Raw genomic sequence first — 22,944 nt, forward strand, 5'->3', positions numbered from 1 at the left:
GTTTATCTGGGAATGACTTAATCTTTGCTTCATTTCTGGAAGACAGTTTTGCCAATATAGAATTCTTGTTTAGCAGCTTTTGCTTTCAGCACTTTAAATATTTCTTCCAACTTCCGTCTTCATTCCATGGTTTCTGATATTAAATCAGCCTTTAACCTTACTGAAACTCCCTTTTATGTGACATGTTTCTTCTCTCTTGGGCTTTTGGAATTCTCTGATAAAGTTAACCTTTGGCATTCGACAGTTTGATTATAATATGCCATGGCATGGGTCTATTTGGGTTTATTATGTTTGGAGTTTGTTGAGCATCCTGGATGTATATATTCATGTCTTTCATTAAATTTGGGAAGTTTTAGCCATTGTTTCTTTGAATATTCTCTCTGTCTTTTCTATCTTCTCCTTCTGGGACTCCCACAATGCATCTATTGGTATGCTTGATGGTGTCCCACAGGTTCCTCAGGTTCTATTCATTTTTCTTCATTCTTTCTTCCTTCTGTTCCTCAGACTGGATGGTATCAATTGTTTTATCTTTAAGTTTACTGATTCTTTCTTCTGCCAGCTCCAATCTGCTGTCAAACCCCTCTTGGGAATTTTTAATTTCTGTTATTGTGCTCTTCAGCTCTGTTTGGTTCCTTTTCATAATTTCTATCTCGCTATTCATATTCTCTTTGTGTTCATCTATCATTTCCCTGATTTCCTTTAGATCTTTGTCCTGGTTCTCCTCACTGATGGTTTCTAATGCTTTAATCTTCTCCTTTTCCTGGGCCATCACTTCCTGTTTCTTTGTATGTTTTGTAATCTCTTGTTGACACCTGGACATTTTGATATGTATTGCTGGAATTTAGACTCTGAGACATCTGCTTCTTAAGTTTGTATCCAGTTAGTGTTATGACAGAGGTTTTCTTCAATGCCAGAGCTAACAAACAAACAAAAAAATGAAGAAGAATAAAAGAAAATCCTTTCCTAGATTTTGCAGATTGACCTGCATGAGTATTCTCCTTCAGGGCTTATCCATACAAAGAGTTTAGAGAATAACTTGAAACCAAGGGTAGGGGCCACCCTAACCCTTTCTGCACATGTGTCTTGTTTTGTGTCTTCTCTTAGGCATGAATGTGTGGCCCTGGGAATTACCCATTTTCATGGTTCTGAATGTCCCTTCTTCCCCAAGGGACAGTCAGCAATTTCTTTCCCCAGACAGCCATTTGACTGCTCTTCCAGAGTATTATTTAGGAGTGCTTGGTGAGCTGCCTTCTTCATGCAGAGCAAGTTCTGGAATGTGAGTCCCTCAGGCCACCACCAGGCAGATTGGGCCAGGCATACATGCTCCCAGTATGTGCATAAGGGTTACTCTGCTCCCTCTGGAACGCAGACCAGGGAGCTACACTGGGAACACGGGCTGGCTCTGTGCTGAGATGGTGAGGGGTGGGGCCAGACAGGTTGCCAAGAGATCCTACCACTTTTAAGTAGGTTTTTTATTGATTCAGTATTCACCTTGTTACTGCAATCCTTTAATATTTTTCTGGAGCTTTGAGAAAGATATTTTTGACAGTTTTTGCTGGTTGTTCAAAGCTTCTTTGAGGGGATGTCTTGATTAGGGCAGGACAATTCCCTCATATTTAAATAAATGAAAAATTTAATTAATAGATTAGTCTTTTCTGATTAAATTCATTAAAATTGTTTTTATCAAATATGTTATTTTTATCAAAGTAATATATGCTAGTGGTTAAAAACCAAATTTAAGAGCTTGTAAAGAAAAAAACAATCATCTTTTGATTTATCTTTTTCCCCATTCTGCTCCCCAGAGACCATACTTTCTAATTTTAGCTTCTTATAGTTTCTTCCATATCTCTAAGTAAACATGCATTACAGCTATTTCCAAGTTTATCAGTATTAGATATTATTTGTTGACTTCTCTTAATTTCTTTGCATTTTTAGCTCAATGCATTCCCTATCCCCATTCTCCTAATATAATCATATTATTTCTTTATTTGTCATCTTTGAAACTTTAAGTAATATATTTATACCTTTTTTTAGACACTGTCTCATGTTTTTCTTTCTTATATCTCTAAACTTTTAATATCTGTATTTTTATAGTGTTGGAATTGACAAGGTTACTTTCAGATATTATGATAATTTAAATATTCCATGCTTTGACTATAAATTTGTTCTAAAAATTGGAAATTAATTGTCTACATTATTATGACAATTGTGACATAGTGTGATTTTGTTTTCCGTCTTGCATATTTTTTATTTTCTTTGATGTGTCTAATTCCTTTCCCTACCCACCCCCAAAATTGTGTACCCTGATAGCCTTTTTAATGTTGATTATCAATAATATCTTCAGATCCTGAACATCTACCTTCTTTACCTCTAGGTAGCTGTCTTCTCTGTCTTCTGGAACTTCCATTCTCTGAATCATTCTGTTGGATGCTTTATATTAGCTTCCTTCTCTGCTTTCTAAATTTGGAGACATTTTTTTTCCTAGTTCCCATGTTGTCTTAAATGGGGATATATTATATAACACTATTATTTCATTATACATAGTGCATGTGTGTATATATATATATGTACATGTGTATATATGTATGCATATATATATAGTTATGTGTTTATATATATACATATACCCCTTTAGTTTACAACAACAGAAGGGTATGTGTATGTTCTTTTTCTTTTCCAGTGGGTGGTCATATTTGTGGAGAGAAGGTAGTCAAGCTAAAATAATGATCACATTTAAGTTCTGGATATTATTTGCTCAGTTGAATCTCTTGACATGGAAAGAGGGACAGCTGATTTCCTGAGCACAAAAAAGTATTGAAGACTTTTGATCTTCAAAAATGTGGGAAGTAGTGAGAACACACTAAGCCAGGCAGACATAACTGGCTTAGTTAAAACCCACATCTAAGTGAGTGGTAGGCTGGTGCTCCGTGAAAGAGCTCTGAAATGCAGTGTCTACGGCTGTGAGCAGATTTTATCATTGGGAATATTTTGCTCAGCCTCTACAAAGCACTAGCATTTGGGCTCAGGGCCCGATCAGTATTTCTTACCAAGGGGAGGGTTATCTATGCTGTATGTTCCATGAGGCAGTGCACAATCTCGCTTCCTCTGCATCCCTAAGGCCTCTCCTTCCATGGTGGGCAAAGGCCGAAGGCTGATCTGTTGCTTCTGGCCAAAAGACTGGCAAGGCTAAAATGCTGAATGAAGCCTGGAAGAAATTACCTTTGGGCTCTCTCTTGCTCTGTATTATTAGTGTACTTTCACTGGGAAGATAAATTGGGGATTGAATATGTCTGAAAGCAGTCCATTGGATTTCTGCATGATTTGTTGCCTGTTTAATTGAGCATGCTTCTGTTGCTAACTTCTTGGAGTGCAGTGACCTCATCGTTTGTATTCAAAATATTCAGTTATGAATCACTGTTCTTTTGTATTCCTCACTATTCTTTTGTATTTTCCTGTTCAAGAGACTCCATGTTTTGGAGGGAAGCAGAAATACATGAATTGGTTGACATTACTTCATATCCTCATAGAATCTCAACTAAGGTCTTGTCTCACGTGCTTTTTTTCTTTTCTTTTCTTTTCTTTTTTTTAACAGATACTAATTTTGTGTTGGGCAATGCCCAGATAGTGGACTGGCCTATCGTGTACAGCAATGATGGATTTTGCAAACTGTCTGGCTACCACAGGGCAGAAGTGATGCAAAAAAGCAGTACCTGCAGGTATTTAAGTTTGGGGTTGTTCTGTTGAACAATCTATCATGGTATCTTTTGGAAAAAGGAACTGGCTTAGTTTGGTAATTGCCTTTATCCAGGAATATCAATCAGGAATATTTATTGCAGTATCATTTCTAGGTCAGACATTGCACTAGGAAAATCAAAGAAGACTTAAGATACAATCCATCACCTTGGTGAACTTGCAGGCAGTAAGATGGGGGAGGGAGGCAGAAATATTCGGAAAAAACATTTTATCTATAAAGCGTGAACTCAAAAGTCTACAAAATTTTAGATTAAATGTGTAAATTAAAGATTAAATAAAATAAAATTAAAATTAAATGATTTTAGATTAATTTTTTAAAAATTATGAAAATTTTAGAATCAAAATAATGTCAGAGACAAGGGCCTTGGTTGTCGAGATTTTCCTCTTTACATCAGAAAAAGAGAGAACATAACAGGTATTTTGAGGTTCTCTAATGCATGCTTTTACAATTCTGTTTGATCTCTAACTTAAAGGCAGAGGCAAATGGTGCTAACAGTGCAGTCTGTGTGTTTGACAGGACTACTAACCAAGCAGCACCCTTGGGCCTGGCTTTTGGAGAGTGCATTCAAAGTGTCCTCCTGTGCTGAGCTGGGCATGTAGCCTGGAACCTGACAGACATTCTCCTGCTGTGCTCCGGCAAGGTCTTGGCTCAGCACAGACTTGGTCCCCCTCACCCCTTGCCTTCTTCAGAGTCTTCTGTCTTCCATGGTGTTTGCATGAAAAGGAATCATTTCCCCAAACTTTTTGACTCAGGAAATAAGTTCACCTATGAAGACAGATAGTTTTCTGTTTTCAAAAGTTGAATTTTCATCGTATTAAATCAGTAAAGGAACTGTAGTTTGGTGAAAACTGTTTTGAAAATGTTTCCATTTTCTTAACTTTAAGATTTTGGAGACTGGGAAATGGAAAATTTAGTACTTTTTTTTCTCCACTGCTCAAAGATTTAGAAATTATAGCTCTCAAGTAATGCAACAGAATTCTTTTATTTTCTTGGTTTGCTGTTATCCTCTTAAACATCTCCATCTCTATGTCTATCTAATCTACCTATATTTATATCATCTATCTCTCTTTATCTACATTTATGTCTATATACATACATATAAAATCAGAACAAATCTGGGGTGTTAGCTTTATTTTTTTAGTGTGATTTGAGCAGGCTCTCCTTTCCTTTTCTTGCTTCCAATTTGCTACAATCAGACACTTCAAGGAAATCAGATAAAGTAACTGGCTAATTTAGTCAACTTTTCTTTTATGCATAATTCTAAGCAACTTATTTAATTATCTGAGGGTGGATCCAGTCCCTTCTCTAAGAATAAAGTAAAAATACCTTTGTGTTAGCTATATTCTTAATAGCTCAGGAGCCTTTATTACTTATTTCTTGCATTTCAGGCATTTAATTTGATGTCTAGGTAAAAGAAACCTACCTTTACCAACAAGCTACTGCTTTTTATAAGACTGATAAAAGCTGGGCCTAATTATGAAACTTCATTTATTTGAAGACAACTTTACAGGGATTTGTTTTACCTTGTGAAGTAAATTGCTAGCATATAAACCATCACTTCACTTAAATAGAGGTCACTTATCCAGCAGATTAACTCAGACAGAAAAAGTGGGAGGAAGCTAAAAAGTTGGCTAAATAAAATGATAGTAGAGCTTAAGTTTTTAACTCCTAGGAGAAATCCTCTTCTCAGGCAGGGCTGATTTACTCTTGCTCTGTCATTCTTTCTAAAGAGAATTCATCAAGCTTGGTATCTTCTTTCCTGGATTATTGGTAAAAGCACAGTGCTACATGAGATAGGCACAATGAGAACCACCGATAATAACGTCTCTCACTGGACTGAGAAGGGACATAAAATAACAAAAGTGACAGAATTCATAAAGTCAACAGCTAGGGCTCTTTTCTTAGAGGATGCTAGGATTCTGAAGCCTGCAGAAGTCCAAGGCAGTTCCCGTCATCAAGCCATGCGTGTCAATTGACTCGGTGGTTCAGTTTTTGGATAAGGAATTGCACTAGGTAACCTCCAAGGCTCTTTTTTAGCTCTGAAATTCTATGCATGACTCAAGTCATCAAGAAAAAATTAGATTACATTAGATATAGACCTAGGTAAAATAGGTATAATAGGTATAAACTCAGTATACCTATAAGGTATAGGTTTGGAAGATGGGAAGAACCCAAGCCACTGTTCCTATATTACCCAACACCTGATGCGTGGGTGTGGCTGTCTTTCTTGAGGGCCTGCGTTAGGCAGGGGAGAGAACCTGCTGGGTCCGTGGGCAGTCTTTGTCAGAGGACTGGGACCTCCCAGCTCCCTTGAGAGATGGCTTTTCTCCTTACGTATTTTGTTAGTGTCCTTCTGTGCCTCCATTCAGTCTACCTAGTTGGGAGTGTATCTTGTCCCCTGAGGGACAAATCTTAGCCTTCAAACCATTCCCTTAATTCAATAACTGACTCAGGAAAATGCGTAGTAGTTAGGAGCCTCTACTATCCTGAGGTTTTCTAATTTTTTTCATGCTACTTATTTACCTCCTTAGTCTATTTTTCTCTAAATTTGAGCAGCAGAGGGGTGTAATAGTAGGCATTTGTAGGATTTTATCATCTTACTTTTTTTTTTTTTTTAACTCAGTGTTGTTTTTTGCTTGGAGAGGGAGGTAGGGGCAGAGAGCTGTGCAGATGGTGGCTGAATCTTCTATTTCTTTCCTTACCTGTTTCTTAATGTTTAGAACATCAGATTGTACCCATTTCCTTGTTTGGTGAGTGATTTTTTCAGTGATTTTCCCTAGTTCTTGTTTATTTTGTTTGGAAATCAAAAGAGGAAAAATCCCTGGCCCAAATTTACTTTGCCATCTTTATTAGGAAGTCTCCCAGAGTTTTATGTCTAAGATGCAAACATGATTATGTTATGTTTTTTGTTTAGAACTGTCCAGTGTTTCCCATTGATTTGGGATAAAGTTTAAATTACTTCACATGACTTACAGTGCCATAGTCTCCTCCATGATCTGTCTTCTGCTTACCTCTCTATATTATCTCTTGCAAAATTTTCCCTCATAGTCTACATTCTAGCCCTACAGAACTGAGTGATTTTCAGGTTCTGGAATGAAGTGCACTCTCACCTCTGTGTCTTTGCACATGCTCATCTATTGCCTGGTATGTTCTTTCCCTTCCTTTCTCAGCTAATTTCCACCTGCTCTTTAGATCTTACGTGGTATTACCTCTGGGTAAGCACTCATGTGCTCTGTAGCTCCTTGTGGGTACTCACATTGAAGCACCCATCATACTGTTTTCTAATTGCTACTGTGCATCTCTTGTTGGACTGTTAATTTTTTTTGAGGGGGGCAGGAATGACATCTTGTTCACAGCTGAATCAGTAAATCTTTTTTTGAATTAATGAATGTTTCCATTGTGTGTGTATTCCACAGTGCATAGTACAGTACTGGTTATAGAACAGAGAGTTAACAAAACTTACAGATTAATAAATACTTGTTGATCTAACTTGAGTTCTTTGGTTGATTTGCAGTTTTATGTATGGGGAGCTGACTGATAAAGACACAATTGAAAAGGTGCGGCAGACGTTTGAGAACTATGAGATGAATTCCTTTGAAATTTTGATGTACAAGAAGAACAGTGAGTATTCTGACCATTCTGAACTATTTATTTATGTGCTTGGAATAGTAAAATATCTTCTCTTTCTCTGTTGCTGTTTTGATTTTTCTTCTTCCCGTCAGTTAAATGTTGTTACTTGAAGCAATTGTGTAAGTTGGGGAAACAGTATGGACTGATAAGTTAAATTGTTCCTCACATGAATATTTGATGAGGTTCTTGTCACTAACTGAATTAAGACTTCTTGATCTCTCTTTCTGCCAAGAGTTAGTGTTTTTCCTATTGATTTACTTACAGTGAGTTGCTGGCTAAAGGCTGTCATAGACTTTAAACCTTCCTGAGGTGAGGAAAGAGGTGGGACAGAAACCCCATCCAATTCATGTTTTATCTATTGTCCATAACACTTAGCACAGCATGTAACATTACTAGGTACCCAATGAAAAGTTTTCAAATAAAATTTTGTTCTCCTAGTGACCCCAGTTTTCCCTTGGAAACCCTAGTAGCAGCAATGCCTTGTTAGTTTGTATTTCTTTTGGCAGCAATTACTTCCACAAAGTATGTTAATGAAGTATGTAGGTCAATAGCCATATACAAATATAAAATTTTCTTTTCTCATAGGAGGTCTACTGTTGAATGGAGATTAGCTATATCAGAAGTATGGAAAGTGGGGATGTGGCCATAGCAGGGCTGCAGAGGTGTTGAATAGTACTTTGTTTCTGTTTTGCAAACAGTTTTCTTTGTAAAGAATCCTGTTCTTCATATGTAGGATTGACTGATAGTTCAACGGAACATTTCCAGAGTATTCCAAATGATGCATGAGGATAAGTGTTTATTTTGGTGGAGTTCAGGGCTAAGTGATACATTTTGCTCTGAAAACCAGAGGGCACATGTTGCTTTTACCTGGGAGGAGCTGGAACATTTTTCATTCTGGAGCAGGCAACTGAGAGGATGGTTTGTTTGGTGGCCTGTGCAGATGCCAACCTGAGAGTTTAGCTCTGGGCATCAACAAATCCAAGAGGATTTGTCCTGCAGTTTACACACTAGAAATTTTGCCTCACTCCATCTCACTTCCCCTGCAGATAGGCCCAGTTTCTGCCCTCGTTTTTAGCTACAAGAGGACTGAGGTGAAAGATTGTGAATGGTTCCGTGCCAGTCCTTCCGCTGTGGAGAAACACAACTCAAAGTGCCAGTTCTTATCAAGCAGCATGCCAGCAGTGGCCTTCTCATGGGGAAAAGGTGGACTGTACATGGTCTGAGCTCATGGAGTAAAGTAAAGGTTTTCCACATCGACAGCTTTATGTACTGAACTGTGTGACTTTGCCCATGACACAGAACACTATCTGGGTAGGTGTATCAGAAAGATAATGCCTTGCATTTGTATTTTGCTTCAGCGTTTTCAAGTTTCATTAGACTATATATTTAACTTGCCCAAATTCATCTGTACATGTTTGGCACAAAAGGGAGAGAGAGGGAAACCTTATTTAAATTGAGTTAGTGATTTTGCTTACCTCTCTTCAGGTTGCATACACCTCAGGGTGAGCATGAGATGGGAGAGGGGAATCTGCCTGTCCCTCAGCTGCCTCAGAAGCTGAAGGCCTTGTAGTAGGAGCATCTCACTTCCCAGAAAGCAATTCTAGTATTTGAATCTCTGTACTTTAGTTAGACATGCCTCTCTACGAAACCAACTGTGGCATCTGATGTTCTACCAAAGATTCAGCATCTTTTCCCTCACCTATGGTGGGTTTATTGGGATATGTATGTCAATCTCCAAAGTAGCATTCCCAAAGTAGTCAATCTGGGCAGGTGGCTCTATTTATGGGTGATGTTCAAGAGTAATTGTGGTCATTTGCAACTTTCACCTTACCCTTTGACTTTAAAAAAATAAATTCTGTGTCAGTTATGATGCTGTCTATTTTGAAATGCTGATCCTTTAAGCCTTGTGAAATAGGCCTGACTGATGATACTTATCTCCATAGCATAAAGTAGTTAAATTCCTCAGCCAAAGTCATACAGAGCCAGTACTTGCTTCATGGCCATTGTTCCCAGATGGGGACAACTTAACTGTGAGTACCAGGCAGGGCCACCACATATGTTGGGGCAGATGGCACTCTGAAAAGGGATGCCTGACTAAGCCAGTAGGTGGAAACCAGCTTGGGGCTTGCCTGCTGAGCCATCCAGGCACCCTGGCCTGCAACTGCATCTGTGCTGAGGAAGGAGTTTCTCTTTCTAATTTATACAAAGATTTCCAGGTACGATTAGGGGCCCTGTACAAGGCTAGGCCTGCATATGAAACTTGAGGCATGAAATTAAATAAATAATGCAGATACTGTTGATTTCTTCCCAGGAACCTGTTCATTGCCTCCAACCTGCAAAACTGCCCTCTTCTGAGAAATATAGAAACTTTAAATTATTTATTAAGTCTGGGCATTGTACTGCTGCACTGAATTTTATGCCTTTTTCAATAACCTTTTATTGACGATCTACTCTATGTCAGACAGTGGGCATCCTGTTAGGGATATGATTATGAAAATACATTCACAGATCCTGTGCCTATAGAGATTATTGCATCTACAGAGCTATATGTGCTTTGACGGTAACATCACATAGGTGGGTCACTTAACTCCAACTTAGGTCAGGGAAGGAAGTCTTCCTGGCAGTCATGAAATCCATGCTGAAACTGAAGAATAGGTAGGAATTAAGCAAAGAAAGGGCAAAGAGTATTCAAGGCTGATGAAATACACGTGGAGAGGGCAACAGGGGAGAGAGGCATAAAGCTACTTCTCAAACTTTCACATACATAGGAAATCACCTGGGAATCAGTAGGGAAAGGGCCTTAGATTCTGCTCTCCACTGATGCCCATGCTGCTGCTCCACATAGCACACTACTGAGTAGCAAGGACAGAAAGCAGCTATAGTGAAGACTGACTTCCATGAGGACGGGTGTATGTATGTCTTTCTTGACTGTATCCTCTGCACCCAGTACAGTGCCTGACATTTGGAAAGCGCTCAGCCAAAGCTTATGGAGTAATTAAATATATAAATAAGTGAGTGGTAACTGATAAAACGGGAAATTACGAAGGATCAGTAATATAGCCATGTTAAAGAGTTTAGAATTTGTCTTAGTGGTGGTGGGGATGGACATTGGGGGAAAGGGATGCTGTCATTTTTAAAATTTAACTTATTTTATTAAAGAAGTTGTAGGTTTACAGAAAAATAATGCAGAAAGAACAGAGTTCCCATATACCCCCCTTACACACACAATTTTCTCAATTATTAACACTTTGTATTACCATGGTACCTTTGTTACAATGGATGACCCAGTAGTATTATAGTAGTAACTATAGTACATGGTCTATAGTTCATGGCTTGTTTTGTGCAGTTCAATGGTTTTTAAAACTTTTTATTCTGGTAAAATATACGCAAATCTAAAATTTCCCATTTTAACCACATTCAAATATACAATTCAGTGGTGTTAATTGCATTCACAGCATTATCATTGTAGGGTTTTAAACAGGGTAATTATATAATCAGATTTGCCTTTTAGAAAGATGGCTCTAACTAGAGTGCAGAGATGGAAGGAACGTCGGGAGACTGAAGGTGGAGGGCCAGTTAGGAATCATCCGGGTAACAAGATGATTGTGGCACAGTCAGAAGAAAAGGTAGTTGAAATGGAAAGATGCCCACACTTGGGATGTTTAGAGACAGACTCTAAGGCAGAAGTGAGAGGAGGCTAAGCGTAGGGACTTTCTCAGCGATGTCCACGGATTGGCTCTTCCCCAAAGCGCCAGGCGGCGTCCAGGAAGTAGGAAGAGCAGCATTTCCGGTCAAGATCTCCTCAGCGGGACAGAAGCTGAAACCGCGCTAGTGAGGAGGCTCTCAACGAATGTTTGTGGACGGACTTTGAGAGGAACTTGATACTTAGCAAGAAACAGAGGAGTGAAACAAAATCATGTGATTCAAACTGAGGGCCTTGAAGCAGAGGAGTGAGCAGAGCGCGGGACCCAAGGAGGAGCGGCCTATCAATGGGAATTGATGGGAGGGGAGGAAGGAGGGTGCCATGATTCTCTCAGCCCTCAGTGGAGGTAGTTTGCTTCTGCATTCAAATTTGTGATTCAGTAGAGTGAAACTTCCAGCGTTTTAAGGCAACGTAGAGTCCCAAGAGAGAAACGTTATACCTGTTGAGATTTAAAAGAGTGAGTTGTCATTATCTAAATGAACCTTTACTTTTTTTTCACTGGTTCTTAAATTAATGTATTTTTATTATGACAAATACATGAAGTTATGAAGAAGAAAAAAATTCCAAGACTCAAAGAAATACTATTAACTTTTGATATGTTTCCTTCTAATTTCTGCCTGTTGCCATTTGATACAGACGTTGAAATTTTGACATACATACAAGTTTTAGTGATACTTTGAAAATCTTTTATCATAAGATAGCTCCAATATTAAAATTCCTCAAACATATACTTTAGAAAGTATTTTATTATCTCTTTTTGTATTGTTGGGTATTTATGAGGTTCTAAATTTTCTGAGTCAGGTATCTTTGTGCACAAAATATTGTCGACATTTTGAACTGTTTCCTAGAAGTTTAGAATTGCTGTGTCAAAGAATGTGAACTAGGTTCCTGAGACATTTTGCCAAGTAGTGTTCCAGAAGAATTGAACCCACTTCCAAGTTCACCTGTAGAATGTGAGTGTCTGACTCACTGTACCTCACCAGCAAAGAATAGTGTAATTTTTAAATTATTGGATTGCCTACAATTAAATTATTTTTGCTTAATGAATATTTGTTGAATACTAGTGAGATGAAGTTGTTTCTCCCTATTTATTGTCTGTTTAAAATTCCCTCTTTTTATATGAATTGTTTGTTCAGATTCTTTGTCCATATATTTTATTTAATTCTGGTGGTTTTCTTATTGAGTTTTTTATAAGCTTGTAATGAATTGTTTTCATTTGAATCACCCCCCCTCATTATTTAGTATTTGCAAGGACATCTTTGTAGAAAGTATCTTTTATTGTTAAGTGTTAATGTTTTTTCCTATCTTTTGGGTAGGAAATTTGGAAGGAATTGGCAGGAGGCTTTATGGTGTTTTGGAATGAGTGTGTGGGATACAGTTACTTACCATGATGGACAGATTATTGAAAAGGTTTCTTTTTTTCTGTTGACCAGTCTGACAACCTGGACATTTAGAAGTACTATATATTTTATATTGTTACTTATCTCATACTCAGTATGCTATTTAACATTTTTACATCAATGGCAGTCATCAGTAACTAACATATCCAGTGAATATTTACTTGCTCATTCTTGTGCTAGTCAATTGGCTTTTCTTTTTTCAAGCACGAAAATCTACAAGGATTAGCCCTATGTAAAAGCAGTTCACCCTTTGTATAGCACTTCCTTTGTCTCATGCCTTTTGTTGTGGCTTGTGGCCAAGTTGTTTGGGAGATCTGGATTGGCTTTCTCATCAGAGAAACCCGGGGAAAGGCATCTTACAGTGGTTCTGCTGAGCCATCAAGGAGAAGCTGCAGACCACATACTTATTGATTATCAACTGTATGTAGGCTTGGCACTGGACTGGATCCTGGGGTCATAGAGATACGAACACAAGAAACTGACCCTGCCTTTGAGGAGGATACAGTCCAGTAGTGGTGACAAATCTAATAAGTAAAACAATAGTATGTTGTCTGTTTGTCCATGGACTCTCTTTTACTTATTTATTGTTTGGAGCTGCTTAGATGTGATACAGGGTACTGATCTTATATCATACACAAATTGAAAAATATTTTTCCTATCTTTGTAATTTTGTTTTTATCCTTTTTAAAAAAATTTAGAGACTTTTTAACCATATAGAAGGGAAAATTTTGTTGGTGTTTCCCTTTGTAGTTTCTGAGCTTTATATAATGTTTAGGAAACACTTCTAAACTTAAATAAAAAAATAATCTCCCTTTTTCCTTTTTGTACTTTCATAATTCAGTGTTAGACTATTTAGAACATTAAGCCATTTGGAATTTGTTTTTATATATTATATGAGGTAACAGTTTTTCACATTGCTTATATAATGTCCCAGCACTATCTATGAAATACTCCAGCTCTTCCCTTTTGATTTGAAATGCCCTCTTGTTCTATGCTAAATTCCCACACATCGACAGGCTTACTTCTTTCCGGTTCTTTTCCAGGAATCCTTTTGCAATTTACTAGTTATATGAGCTTGGTTAAGATCTTCCCTTCTTGGTTTCCTCTTCTTTAAAATGGGGATAATATCATAGTACCATCCAACCTCATAGAGGTTGTGAGACAACTGGCCCATTGTAGGCACTCAATAAATGATACTATTTCCATTGTTGTTTTGGGGCCAGCACCAATAACTCTTAAATACTGTAGTTTCATAGGTTGTCCCTGTCATCGTTTTTCTTTTTGAAAATTTTAAGTTCCTTGGCCATTCTTATACCTTTTTTTAAAATTTGAATTGAATTTCAACTTATCATGTTCCAAGGGAAAAAAGGGAACAATTGAGATTGATTGAAATTCCATTAAGTTTATATATTAGATGGGGAAGTTTGACGTCTTTACAGAATTGAATTTTCTCATCTACAAATAATGTAACTCTCCATTTATTTAGGTTTTGTTTTATGCCTTTCAATAAAATTGTAATTATGTTGAGGCTTAAGCATTGATTTTTTTCAGCTTTCCTTTTGTGATTGAGACTGGCTCTTATCCCTCAGAACAATTGGAGACAGCTTCAGAGATTCATTAAACACCTTGAGATACATTCTCTTTTTAAATCATCTAAACATCCCTCTGAGTGAGATTCATCATTTCAGTTTTACAGGTGAGGAATTTAAAGTTAAAAAGAAGGGAGAAAGGAAAGTAATAGTTTTAAACATCTATGTAACAGATGTGTTCATTTTTACTAAATCCAAAGTAGGTCTATTATCTCCATTTTATGAATGAGGAAACTGATGCTACGAAAAGTTAAAGTGTCATGGCCAAGACACACAATGAATGGAGAGACAAGGCTCAAACCCAGGGTTTGGGATTCCAAATCAGATGTCTTACTGGCCAGTGCCCACCACTCCTACCTTGTGCTATCTCGTCCGCTCTGCACTTGTCATTTGTCTTTGTTTAGTTGTCCCCAGACCAACCAGTTTGTTTCCTGGCACAGGCCAATACTACCTAGTCTATTTTTTGGAAGTATTGGAATGCCCAGCACAATGCAGTCATTCCCAAGAGTCAAAACACAGTGGCTTAATCAATTCTGTTGCTGTTGAATGTGGTCTGGATACCCGGCTGGCTGGTTACAGTGAGACCCAGGGTAAGAGGAAGATGGATGGAGGCCAAAGATTTTCTCATACACCTGAGTCGTGCTGTTTTATTACCTGGATGTCAGGGTTGAGGAATGCCAAAGTCAAGTTAGGTTGTCTGGTTCATTACAATATGACCCAAAAGAGCTCCATAAGGGATAAGAATCAGAGAGGAGAGCAGGGGTCTGACCTGGAACTGTCCTCCCAGTGGACATCTTCAGCCAGGAAAGAGCCTCTCTTCCAGCAATGGCCTTTGCCATCAGTCAGGTTGTCAGATGCTATGTTTTTCCTGGGGTTGTGCATCAGTCTTCCTTTAACAGAGGATTTATCATTGACCCTGTGTCCTTTTCACAGACACAAGGATATCAAATGCTTGCTTTTCTATAGCAGCCACTTGGATGAGGAGACAGAAGTTTCTTTCCCCACTTTCTGATTGTGTGTGTGTGTGACTGAGTGTGACTGTTTGTGCATTCATTGCCTCCTTTGTATCTTAATGGAATGGATCCTGCTACAGAATTTGAGCCCTGAGAAAGACTAATTGAGGTCATCTGGGCCAGCCTCTGCCTCTAGGCAGTTGGATATCTGAATAGAGTCAAAGGGCTCTTGAGGAGCCTTTGGGGCTTCCAGAGCAATGAACAGAAGACTGGATGGGTGGGGCTCTGTGTTCTAGATGGTCCACATTCAATTCAAGCAACTGTTTCCTGTACTGAGACTCCAAGTAATATTTCATTAGATTAAAAATGCTTTGCTCTTAAGAGGGAAAGGTTGAAATCACTCCTCTATGCTATCTTGGAGGGACTCATGTTATCTTCTGGAAGAAGATCCATTTGATCTATTTGCTGCCTGTTTGTACATTTTTTGGGTAGTGAAGTGTATGAATAAGTAGTATAGCTAAATCTGAAAACTAGTTATTGTCACCTTAGAATGGCTAATCCTAATGTTAATCAGAGATATCTATCTGGATGTGTTACAGACATAAAGACCCAAATGGCCTCTTGGGGATTTATTTTCATCTCCAAGATTGAGTAAGTTGTTTATATGTTATCTCGTAAAATAAAATAATAGGTGTAAAATGCTGTGCACAGTGCTAGATACCTAGGCGGTTTCTTTAATACTTACAATGTGGGGAAGTATTTACTGTATTTTAATTTTAAGGTGTTTATAAGGCAGCATGTAAAGTATTATCTCAATTATTGCAAAACTCAACAAACATTTACTAAGTTCTTATATTCCAGGTGCTGTTTTAGGAACTGGAGAAATAAGAACTAGGTAGAGTAGAACATACCATTGCTTTGTGTCTCAGTTAATTTTGTATCACAAAACAGATTGGTGCTTCTTGTTGTGATGTTCTCTATGGATAGAAAACATTTTCTTATTTTACCAAATTATTTTTGGAAGCTAGAGATTGACTTTGTGGAGATATTTGGCCATAGAACCCGAGTGAGTGGCCCTCCTCTGAGGAGTTATTCAGATGAGCCCTGACTTCCTTCTCCTTCTGTGAATTATGGCAGTGCTTAAGAAAAGCTCATTTATCCCATTTATCTAGCTGAGGAACAGGACTAGAAGTCAAAACGCATTCATTGAGCTTCCTAAGGCTCTGATGTGATAGCATCCCAAACCCTCTTGGAATCATCCTCTTTCTGGGGAGCCTCTGCTGGGAGAATCATTATGGGGATCCTTTTTCTTCTCCAAAATCTTATCATATGCCATTGTATTGGACCCTTTGGATTTTTATGTTGGGGAGAGGAACTTAGAGATGTAGTTTCTGGCCCATGCTACACTGAACATGTGAGCCAAATTTGTTAGATTCCCAAAATGGATTTTGACATAGGGGCCCTTTAGCAATGGACAGAGCAATGGACATTCCTTTAGCAATGGAAATTTGAGTTTACGTCATCTTCCAGTCATGGTTGGCAGTGCCCATCTTGACCCCTAACTCTGTACTTGCCCACTCTATGGTCCAAGGTAAGTATTCAGGTCTCTGTATCTTAGTTTCTTCCATAAAGTTAGGAGGGATTTTCAACCATTTTCTAATAGTTTTACAAGGGTTAAGAGGGTTGTACTTAGAAAATTATTTGAATGGAAGAAAACTCCCACTGAGTAGTTAACTGTGAAGGTTTTTATTCTAGCAAGAAAATAAATTAATGGTGCAATACCCTGGCACCTGAAGGAATGAGACCATTTAAAAAAATGAATTAATATTTGTGCCTATTCATTCCCAAGTCTTTGCTTCCATAGCCCCTCAAACGAGAAACGCAAATTACTGACCAACCTTTTGATATTCCTTTCAGGAACACCTGTGTGGTTCTTTGTGAAAATTGCTCCAATTCGAAACGAACAGGATAAAGTGGTTTTATTTCTTTGCACTTTCAGTGACATAACAGCTTTCAAACAGCCAATTGAGGATGATTCATGTAAAGGTTTGTAATTCTGATTTGTGCAAATACATTTATGCTTTTTTTGCCTTTAGTGTGGCTCTCATTACAGAAAATCTGAGGTTGTCAAGGCAATCTCTGCACAAAGATCAAGATTTAAACTTTAATTTATGTTGGGTTAAAGTATTATGTCATTCTGGAATGTATTGGGGGAGGAAACAGGGAGGAAAAAAATGGCCACATTCTCACATCCATCTTATTTATATGTTAGCTTCCTTAGATTTGACTGAGTTCTAACATTTCAAGATAGGTAAAGAACTCTGCCTCTATTGTTGATTAAGTCTGTGGTTAGTTAATTGATTTGGAACATGGTTTTAATGAGGCCACTGTCTTGAGTAATATTTCTATGTAGATCATTTGATTAGTTCTGTAACCACAGATTTTATTGCTCTTTTCAGCCATATCATATGTATGTATTATTGGAATAACACTGGGGACCTAGAAAAGAAGGTGGCCCAGGATGTCTGGTTCAAGTATACTCCTTAGGAGATCTAGCTCATGGGGATACATGATGGATGGCTTGTTATTCACAGAGGCTTGGAATTAGGGAGTGTCACATCACTACTTTCATGTGTTTTACCATAGCTTATGCCCAAGATAAACAGGAGGCTAGGAGATATTCCATGCTGCATTGCTACCTGGCTCTTTTCCAGCTCTTCCTGAGAACTCTGCACGTTTTGGTTTCCTGACATACAGTAGAGAGATGAGATTGGAGTCCAAGGGAGATTCAAACTGGGGCATATTATTCTTAATGTTGCAAAAGTTCGATTGTTAAATGGGTATTAGAGGAAGAAATAAAAAGCATCTTGTGGATGCTCTGCCAGGGGCTGTGTACTCTGAGGGTACTTAAAATCTCTAGCACATTTAGACACTCACATTAATGGGGTTCAGACCACAACACTGTGTATACTATTATGTCCTAATTTTTTTAAACTGACAGCTCAATAAATCTATTTCAGCCATCCTTTTTGTTTCAAGGCTACAGCAGATGCAAAGTTTCTCAGTGTCTCAGCTTTGCTGAAGTCTCCTGTTCCCCTGTAATTGCCTCATTTCTAGTTTTTGATTTGGGGATTGCTCAGTGGAATAGGTATTACATGCTGATAGACTCACTCATGATTAAGTGTCATATTGTTACCGTAGAGAATGATTGTTGATTTTTGAACTCAACAAATGCATGAATGATATTTTCAGGGAAATAAAACATCTTGATAACGCATTTTTGCAAGTTTTCTCTCAAAAATTTAAAATATATTATTTGACTGAGTTAGATCATTTTCTTCTCATCACCAGTGTAAAGTTTTTAGGGGACACACAAGTATTGCTTAGTTGGAAAGGCATGCCCAGCACAAAATGCTACTTAATTGGCAGCAAGTGTCTGCACGTGATTCTCATAAAACCCGAAAGAAGAGATAAATTGGAGTGATTTGTGAGACTTATTTATACTTATTTGCTAGGAATAAAATGCTCCACGTCATTTAACCTGCCTCGGTGATACATTTCCTTGCTAGTAAGAGTTTTGGTGCATGCACGCTTGCATGCACACACACATAGTCCCAGTTAGCCAAGGGAAGCAGGTAAAAATTCTCTGTCAGTGAAATAAATAGGAGTGACCAATAGCTTGATTTGTAACAATTTTTAAAAATTCCTGAACATTATCCCTCAATATAGAAATGTTGCCAGTGAACCATGCTTAATGTCTCCTCAAAGACACTACTTTATTAGCCTCTCCTTTTCAAATACTGTGGCAGATATGTTCAGTCCCTCCCGCTTGTCATGTCACTGTGCCCCTGGCCCACTTTGACTTGGTGGTCTGCTTAGGACAAAGTCAAATTTTATGTTAGTCTTTTTATGATGGAAAAGCATGATAAATTTTAGGACTTGTTAGTTTTAAGTCTGCAAATTGCAGTTCTGGCTGCAAGGATTGAATCTTGATGGAAAATATGCTGCCATGCATCTGGATTGTTCTCCTGTCTTGACATTTCTTCTTGGAAAGCTGTCACCAGCTTGTTTCCAGCAGACCCAGCTGAGTTTTCAGTACAGCACTTCAGCCTGCATTGAGAATAAGAGTCTTGCTGACCAGGCTTCTTTAGAATTCACTTTTGAGGTAGGATGGAAGGGTGGATAATCCAGAAACCTCAGAAAATCTCCAGGTAATTGCTCTTTCCTAATCAGATTAATATTTTAAGTTGATTATGTTCAGATTGTCTTTAAAATGACTTTGATTTCCCTGATCCTGTAGTGACTAATTTTGGGGCTTGGGGTGGAGTGGGATGCATCCTAATAGTGTTGAGAGAAGCCAGTTTATGCCTAACATTTTCTCACAAGCAACCCACAAAAGGGTATACAAGTGGGGATCATTGATAATGGACCATGTTTATGTCTGATACAAAGTAACTTCCCTTTCTGCCCAGACCTCCAGGCAAGCCGGTGGACCCTGGGAATGCTTGCTGAGCCCCTTCTTTCGTTTAGAGCATCAGTTCTTCATGATCCTTTTTGAGAATTATCCAGGTCTCTGACTTTTCCTCATCTTCTCTTTCCTGTCCACCTTTTGGCTAATTTTCCCTTACTCTCTGATAAATAGTTCCCACAGAGGGCATGGAGCAGGGAATGAAAGTTGAACTAGATTTGCTATTTGGTAACTGCTGTGTGTGTGCATGCGCGCGCGTGTGTGTGTTTAAAGGTTGAATGAGAGAGTAGGTGGGAATTCTTGGCTAAAATGAGAATCTGTGATGCTCCAGGGGTTTCATTTGTTATTTCTCTCTTTCTCTTCTGTTATTATGGATAATTGGTTGTAGGCTGCAGGATATTTTTCTCTGTCCCATTCTCCCTTTGGTACCAGTAGGCTTAGGCAAGTAGATAGAGAAGAATTAGATTGCAAGGCTCAGTATACTTTCTAAATTGCTCACCAGAGTATGCATCGCCCTCTTGTTTTCTTTCTTTCTTCACTGAATAATCTCGGATTAAAGGGGAAAACTCATTTTCAAAGATCAGTGAATTTATTTCTAAATTTAGAGTTAAATTTAACCCAATGCAAACAATGAGGGGAATGTAAAACTCAAGGGGAGATTTTTAAGAGTCAAGGGATTAGAATATTCACTGTTGAGGGCTCTGACAAACTGTTTTAATTGCTGACCTTTTTCCATGTTCTTCATGTGGTGTATTTATGAACAGAATAATGGATATAATCCACAGGCCCCTCCTCTCTTTCCAGTATTAATATCTTACCTCTGTGCTCTTAGTATGATGGAAAGGTGATGTTTTAGTGACTACTATGTGAAGAAATCATCTTGTGTTTTTGATTATTTGTACATTGTTAGGGAAGAGGTCTTGGGAGGAAGACTTGAGGACCCTTAGACAGTGGTTCACACTGATTTCCCATCCTGGTCCCCTGTGTCCGTTATTCCCTGTTGGGTTGTGACTCTACATTTCAGAACAAGGCTGGTCTCAGTTTCCCCTCCAGGGGAAGGATATCCTACAAGAGCCTGCTGTGACCTCTAAGTGACTGGGCATGCTTTCCTGGGGAGGAGGCCTATAGACCTGACTTTATATGGTATCCCTGGACTCAGAGGAGTTGGAATTCCAGCTCATCCCAGAACCATCTGTTCTGGCCTCAAGAGAGTACAGGGCTGTGTGGGCTAAAGCAGTCTAGTATGTGTGAGTGTGTGAGTGTGTATGTGTCTGTGTATGGTGTCACTCAAGTTGAAATCCAGTAGTCACTGTGGGGTCAAGAAGGGGGAAGCAATTGTCTTTACTGAGAATGGAGAAAGGACCCCAAATACTTTTCAGCTGATTGATAAATTGCACATTCTAACTGTCTACTCTGTTCCCCTCCTTTTGTCCTTCTTTACTTTTCAGTCTTTTCCTTTCTCTACTTCCCACCCCTCTCAGTTTTCCTGATGAGTGATGCTTTTGTTCTTCCCATGGCTCACAAAGCCTTGTCTATGCCTGCCTTGCTGGCGATGTTTGTGACTGAGCATATGTTATGTCCACAATAATCCATCCCTATCTCATATTATCATCACTTAGTTGTACAATCCTCATCGCTCTCCATTTTAAATAATTCTCATGACCCAAAACATTTCGTAGCTCTTGTCAGCCCTTAATTTTTGTCCCTAGTATTTGTTTAGTACTAGTATGGTTTTCCTATTAATTCTAATCCCTAGTATGCAATATGTAGATTTTTCCCATATACCCTTCTGTTGTCAACTCTCTGTGCTAGTGTCATATCTTAGAAGTATATCATGGAAGCTCCTATCTGTATTTGCGGTGCTGATCTGTGGGAAACATGCCTTTACAACCCCTTTCAATCCTATTTGCCTTTAGTACAGCTGTGATACTTATAATCTCATTAACAAATAATCGTCACCCCTATGCTTTTCTTTTGAGATTTTATATCTTTTGGAAGCCCAGATAGAAGAGCAATGAGAGAAGAAAATATTTGTTTCTGTCCAATGTTTATTTAACGCACATTTTTAGGGTTTGTTTTGGGTGTTTGGTTTTATGCTAAGTGTTGAACATAAGGAAATGTCTGAGGTAGACCTCTGCTCTTTAAATGTCCAGCGGTGGGAGTGGACAAACAGGTAAACAAATAGCAACAAAGCATAAATAATTCTAATAAAAGTGTGCCTACAGCACAGTCGGGGTACACTGGAGGGAGTTGGCAGTTCAGCTGAGGGTAGGCGGTATTGGGAAAAGGCTTCCTTGAAGGAGGAGGGTTACACCAGCTACCTTATTTTACTGTGGAAAATGACCATTTGACTTCCCCTGAGTGAGGTCATCTTGAGCTAGGTTCTTATTGGAGTGTCCCCTCCCATTTGGCCTTTTGGACAACAGAACATTCAGTTTTTCCAGGAATGTTTCCCCTGATAGGTAGCTCTGAAATAAAGGACATTGTTGGTCCAAGTCAGTGTTTCTCTCCTGTGCTTTTGATCTCAATGAATGGCTGTCTCCCTGGTTACCCAAACCGAGAACCTGGGTGTTACCTGGATTGCCTCTTCTCTCTCTCTACAGCTATTGTTCACCAAGTCTTGTTGATTTTTACTCTGTAGCTGACCTTGTCTAGTGGCCCAGGCCACAGCATTGGTCCAGGCTGGGGTTTTGCAACAAACTGCTACTTGTCTTACTGGTTTTTATCTATCTACCTTATATTTCACTCCACTAACCACACTGCAGCTCTGTTCTTATAAATTGAAAGTAGCTTTATGTATCTCCCTCCCCACCATATTTAAACTCCTACACTGGTTCCCCATGGGTCTCAGGGTGATGTTCAGAGTTCTTAACTTACTGTTTAAGTTCTTCTGTATCTGGTTCCTGACAACCTCTGTAGTGCCATCTGAAGTCACTCTCTGCATCTTCCTCCCCACTCCCCTGCAAACCAGGTACGATTCATCCAGCCATTTAGAATTTCTTGTTTTTCACTGACATATTCCCATTTTATAATTTTCTGCCTTTGTAGGTGTTGTTCCTTCTGTGTGGAACATCCTTCCTTTCCTTCTTGGGTCCAGCTAACTCCTACTTATCTTTCAAAAAATTTCTCAGGTATTACCTCCTTCGGGAAACCTTCCTTGACTTCCTAGCCTTTTCTAGACAGTCATGGCCATAGCATCCTGTACTTTTCTCTGCCATGGGACTTAGCTTACTCCATCATGATTTTTCATTTACTTGTTGGTTTTCTCTACTAGAGAGCATAGCATATTCTCTGAGGCCAGGACTTGGTCTTTTTTATCTCAGTCTCTCCAATACCTAGCACTGTGCCTGGTATATAGTAGTTATGTTTAGAGAATGAACAAATGAATGAACATATTCTTTCATCTGGTATCTTAGTTTCCTAGGGCTGCCATAATAAAGTACCACA

General features: G+C 38.6%; 1 protein-coding gene across 3 annotated transcripts in view; it reads left to right on the top strand.

Moving 5' to 3' along the window:
* Positions 1–22,944, top strand: part of KCNH1 (potassium voltage-gated channel subfamily H member 1) — a 405,567-nt gene that overhangs the window by 21,972 nt on the left and 360,651 nt on the right. For all 3 annotated transcript variants that reach the window (XM_037824539.1, XM_037824535.1, XM_037824541.1), the window contains exons 2-4: positions 3,593–3,716; positions 7,269–7,375; positions 16,947–17,075. In XM_037824539.1, coding sequence (XP_037680467.1) covers positions 3,593–3,716; positions 7,269–7,375; positions 16,947–17,075 — 360 coding nt within the window. The remainder of the gene's footprint in view (positions 1–3,592; positions 3,717–7,268; positions 7,376–16,946; positions 17,076–22,944) is intronic.

The sequence above is a fragment of the Choloepus didactylus genome, chromosome 2, assembly GCF_015220235.1.
Source record: "Choloepus didactylus isolate mChoDid1 chromosome 2, mChoDid1.pri, whole genome shotgun sequence".
In the NCBI taxonomy this organism is placed as follows: Eukaryota; Metazoa; Chordata; class Mammalia; order Pilosa; family Megalonychidae; genus Choloepus; species Choloepus didactylus.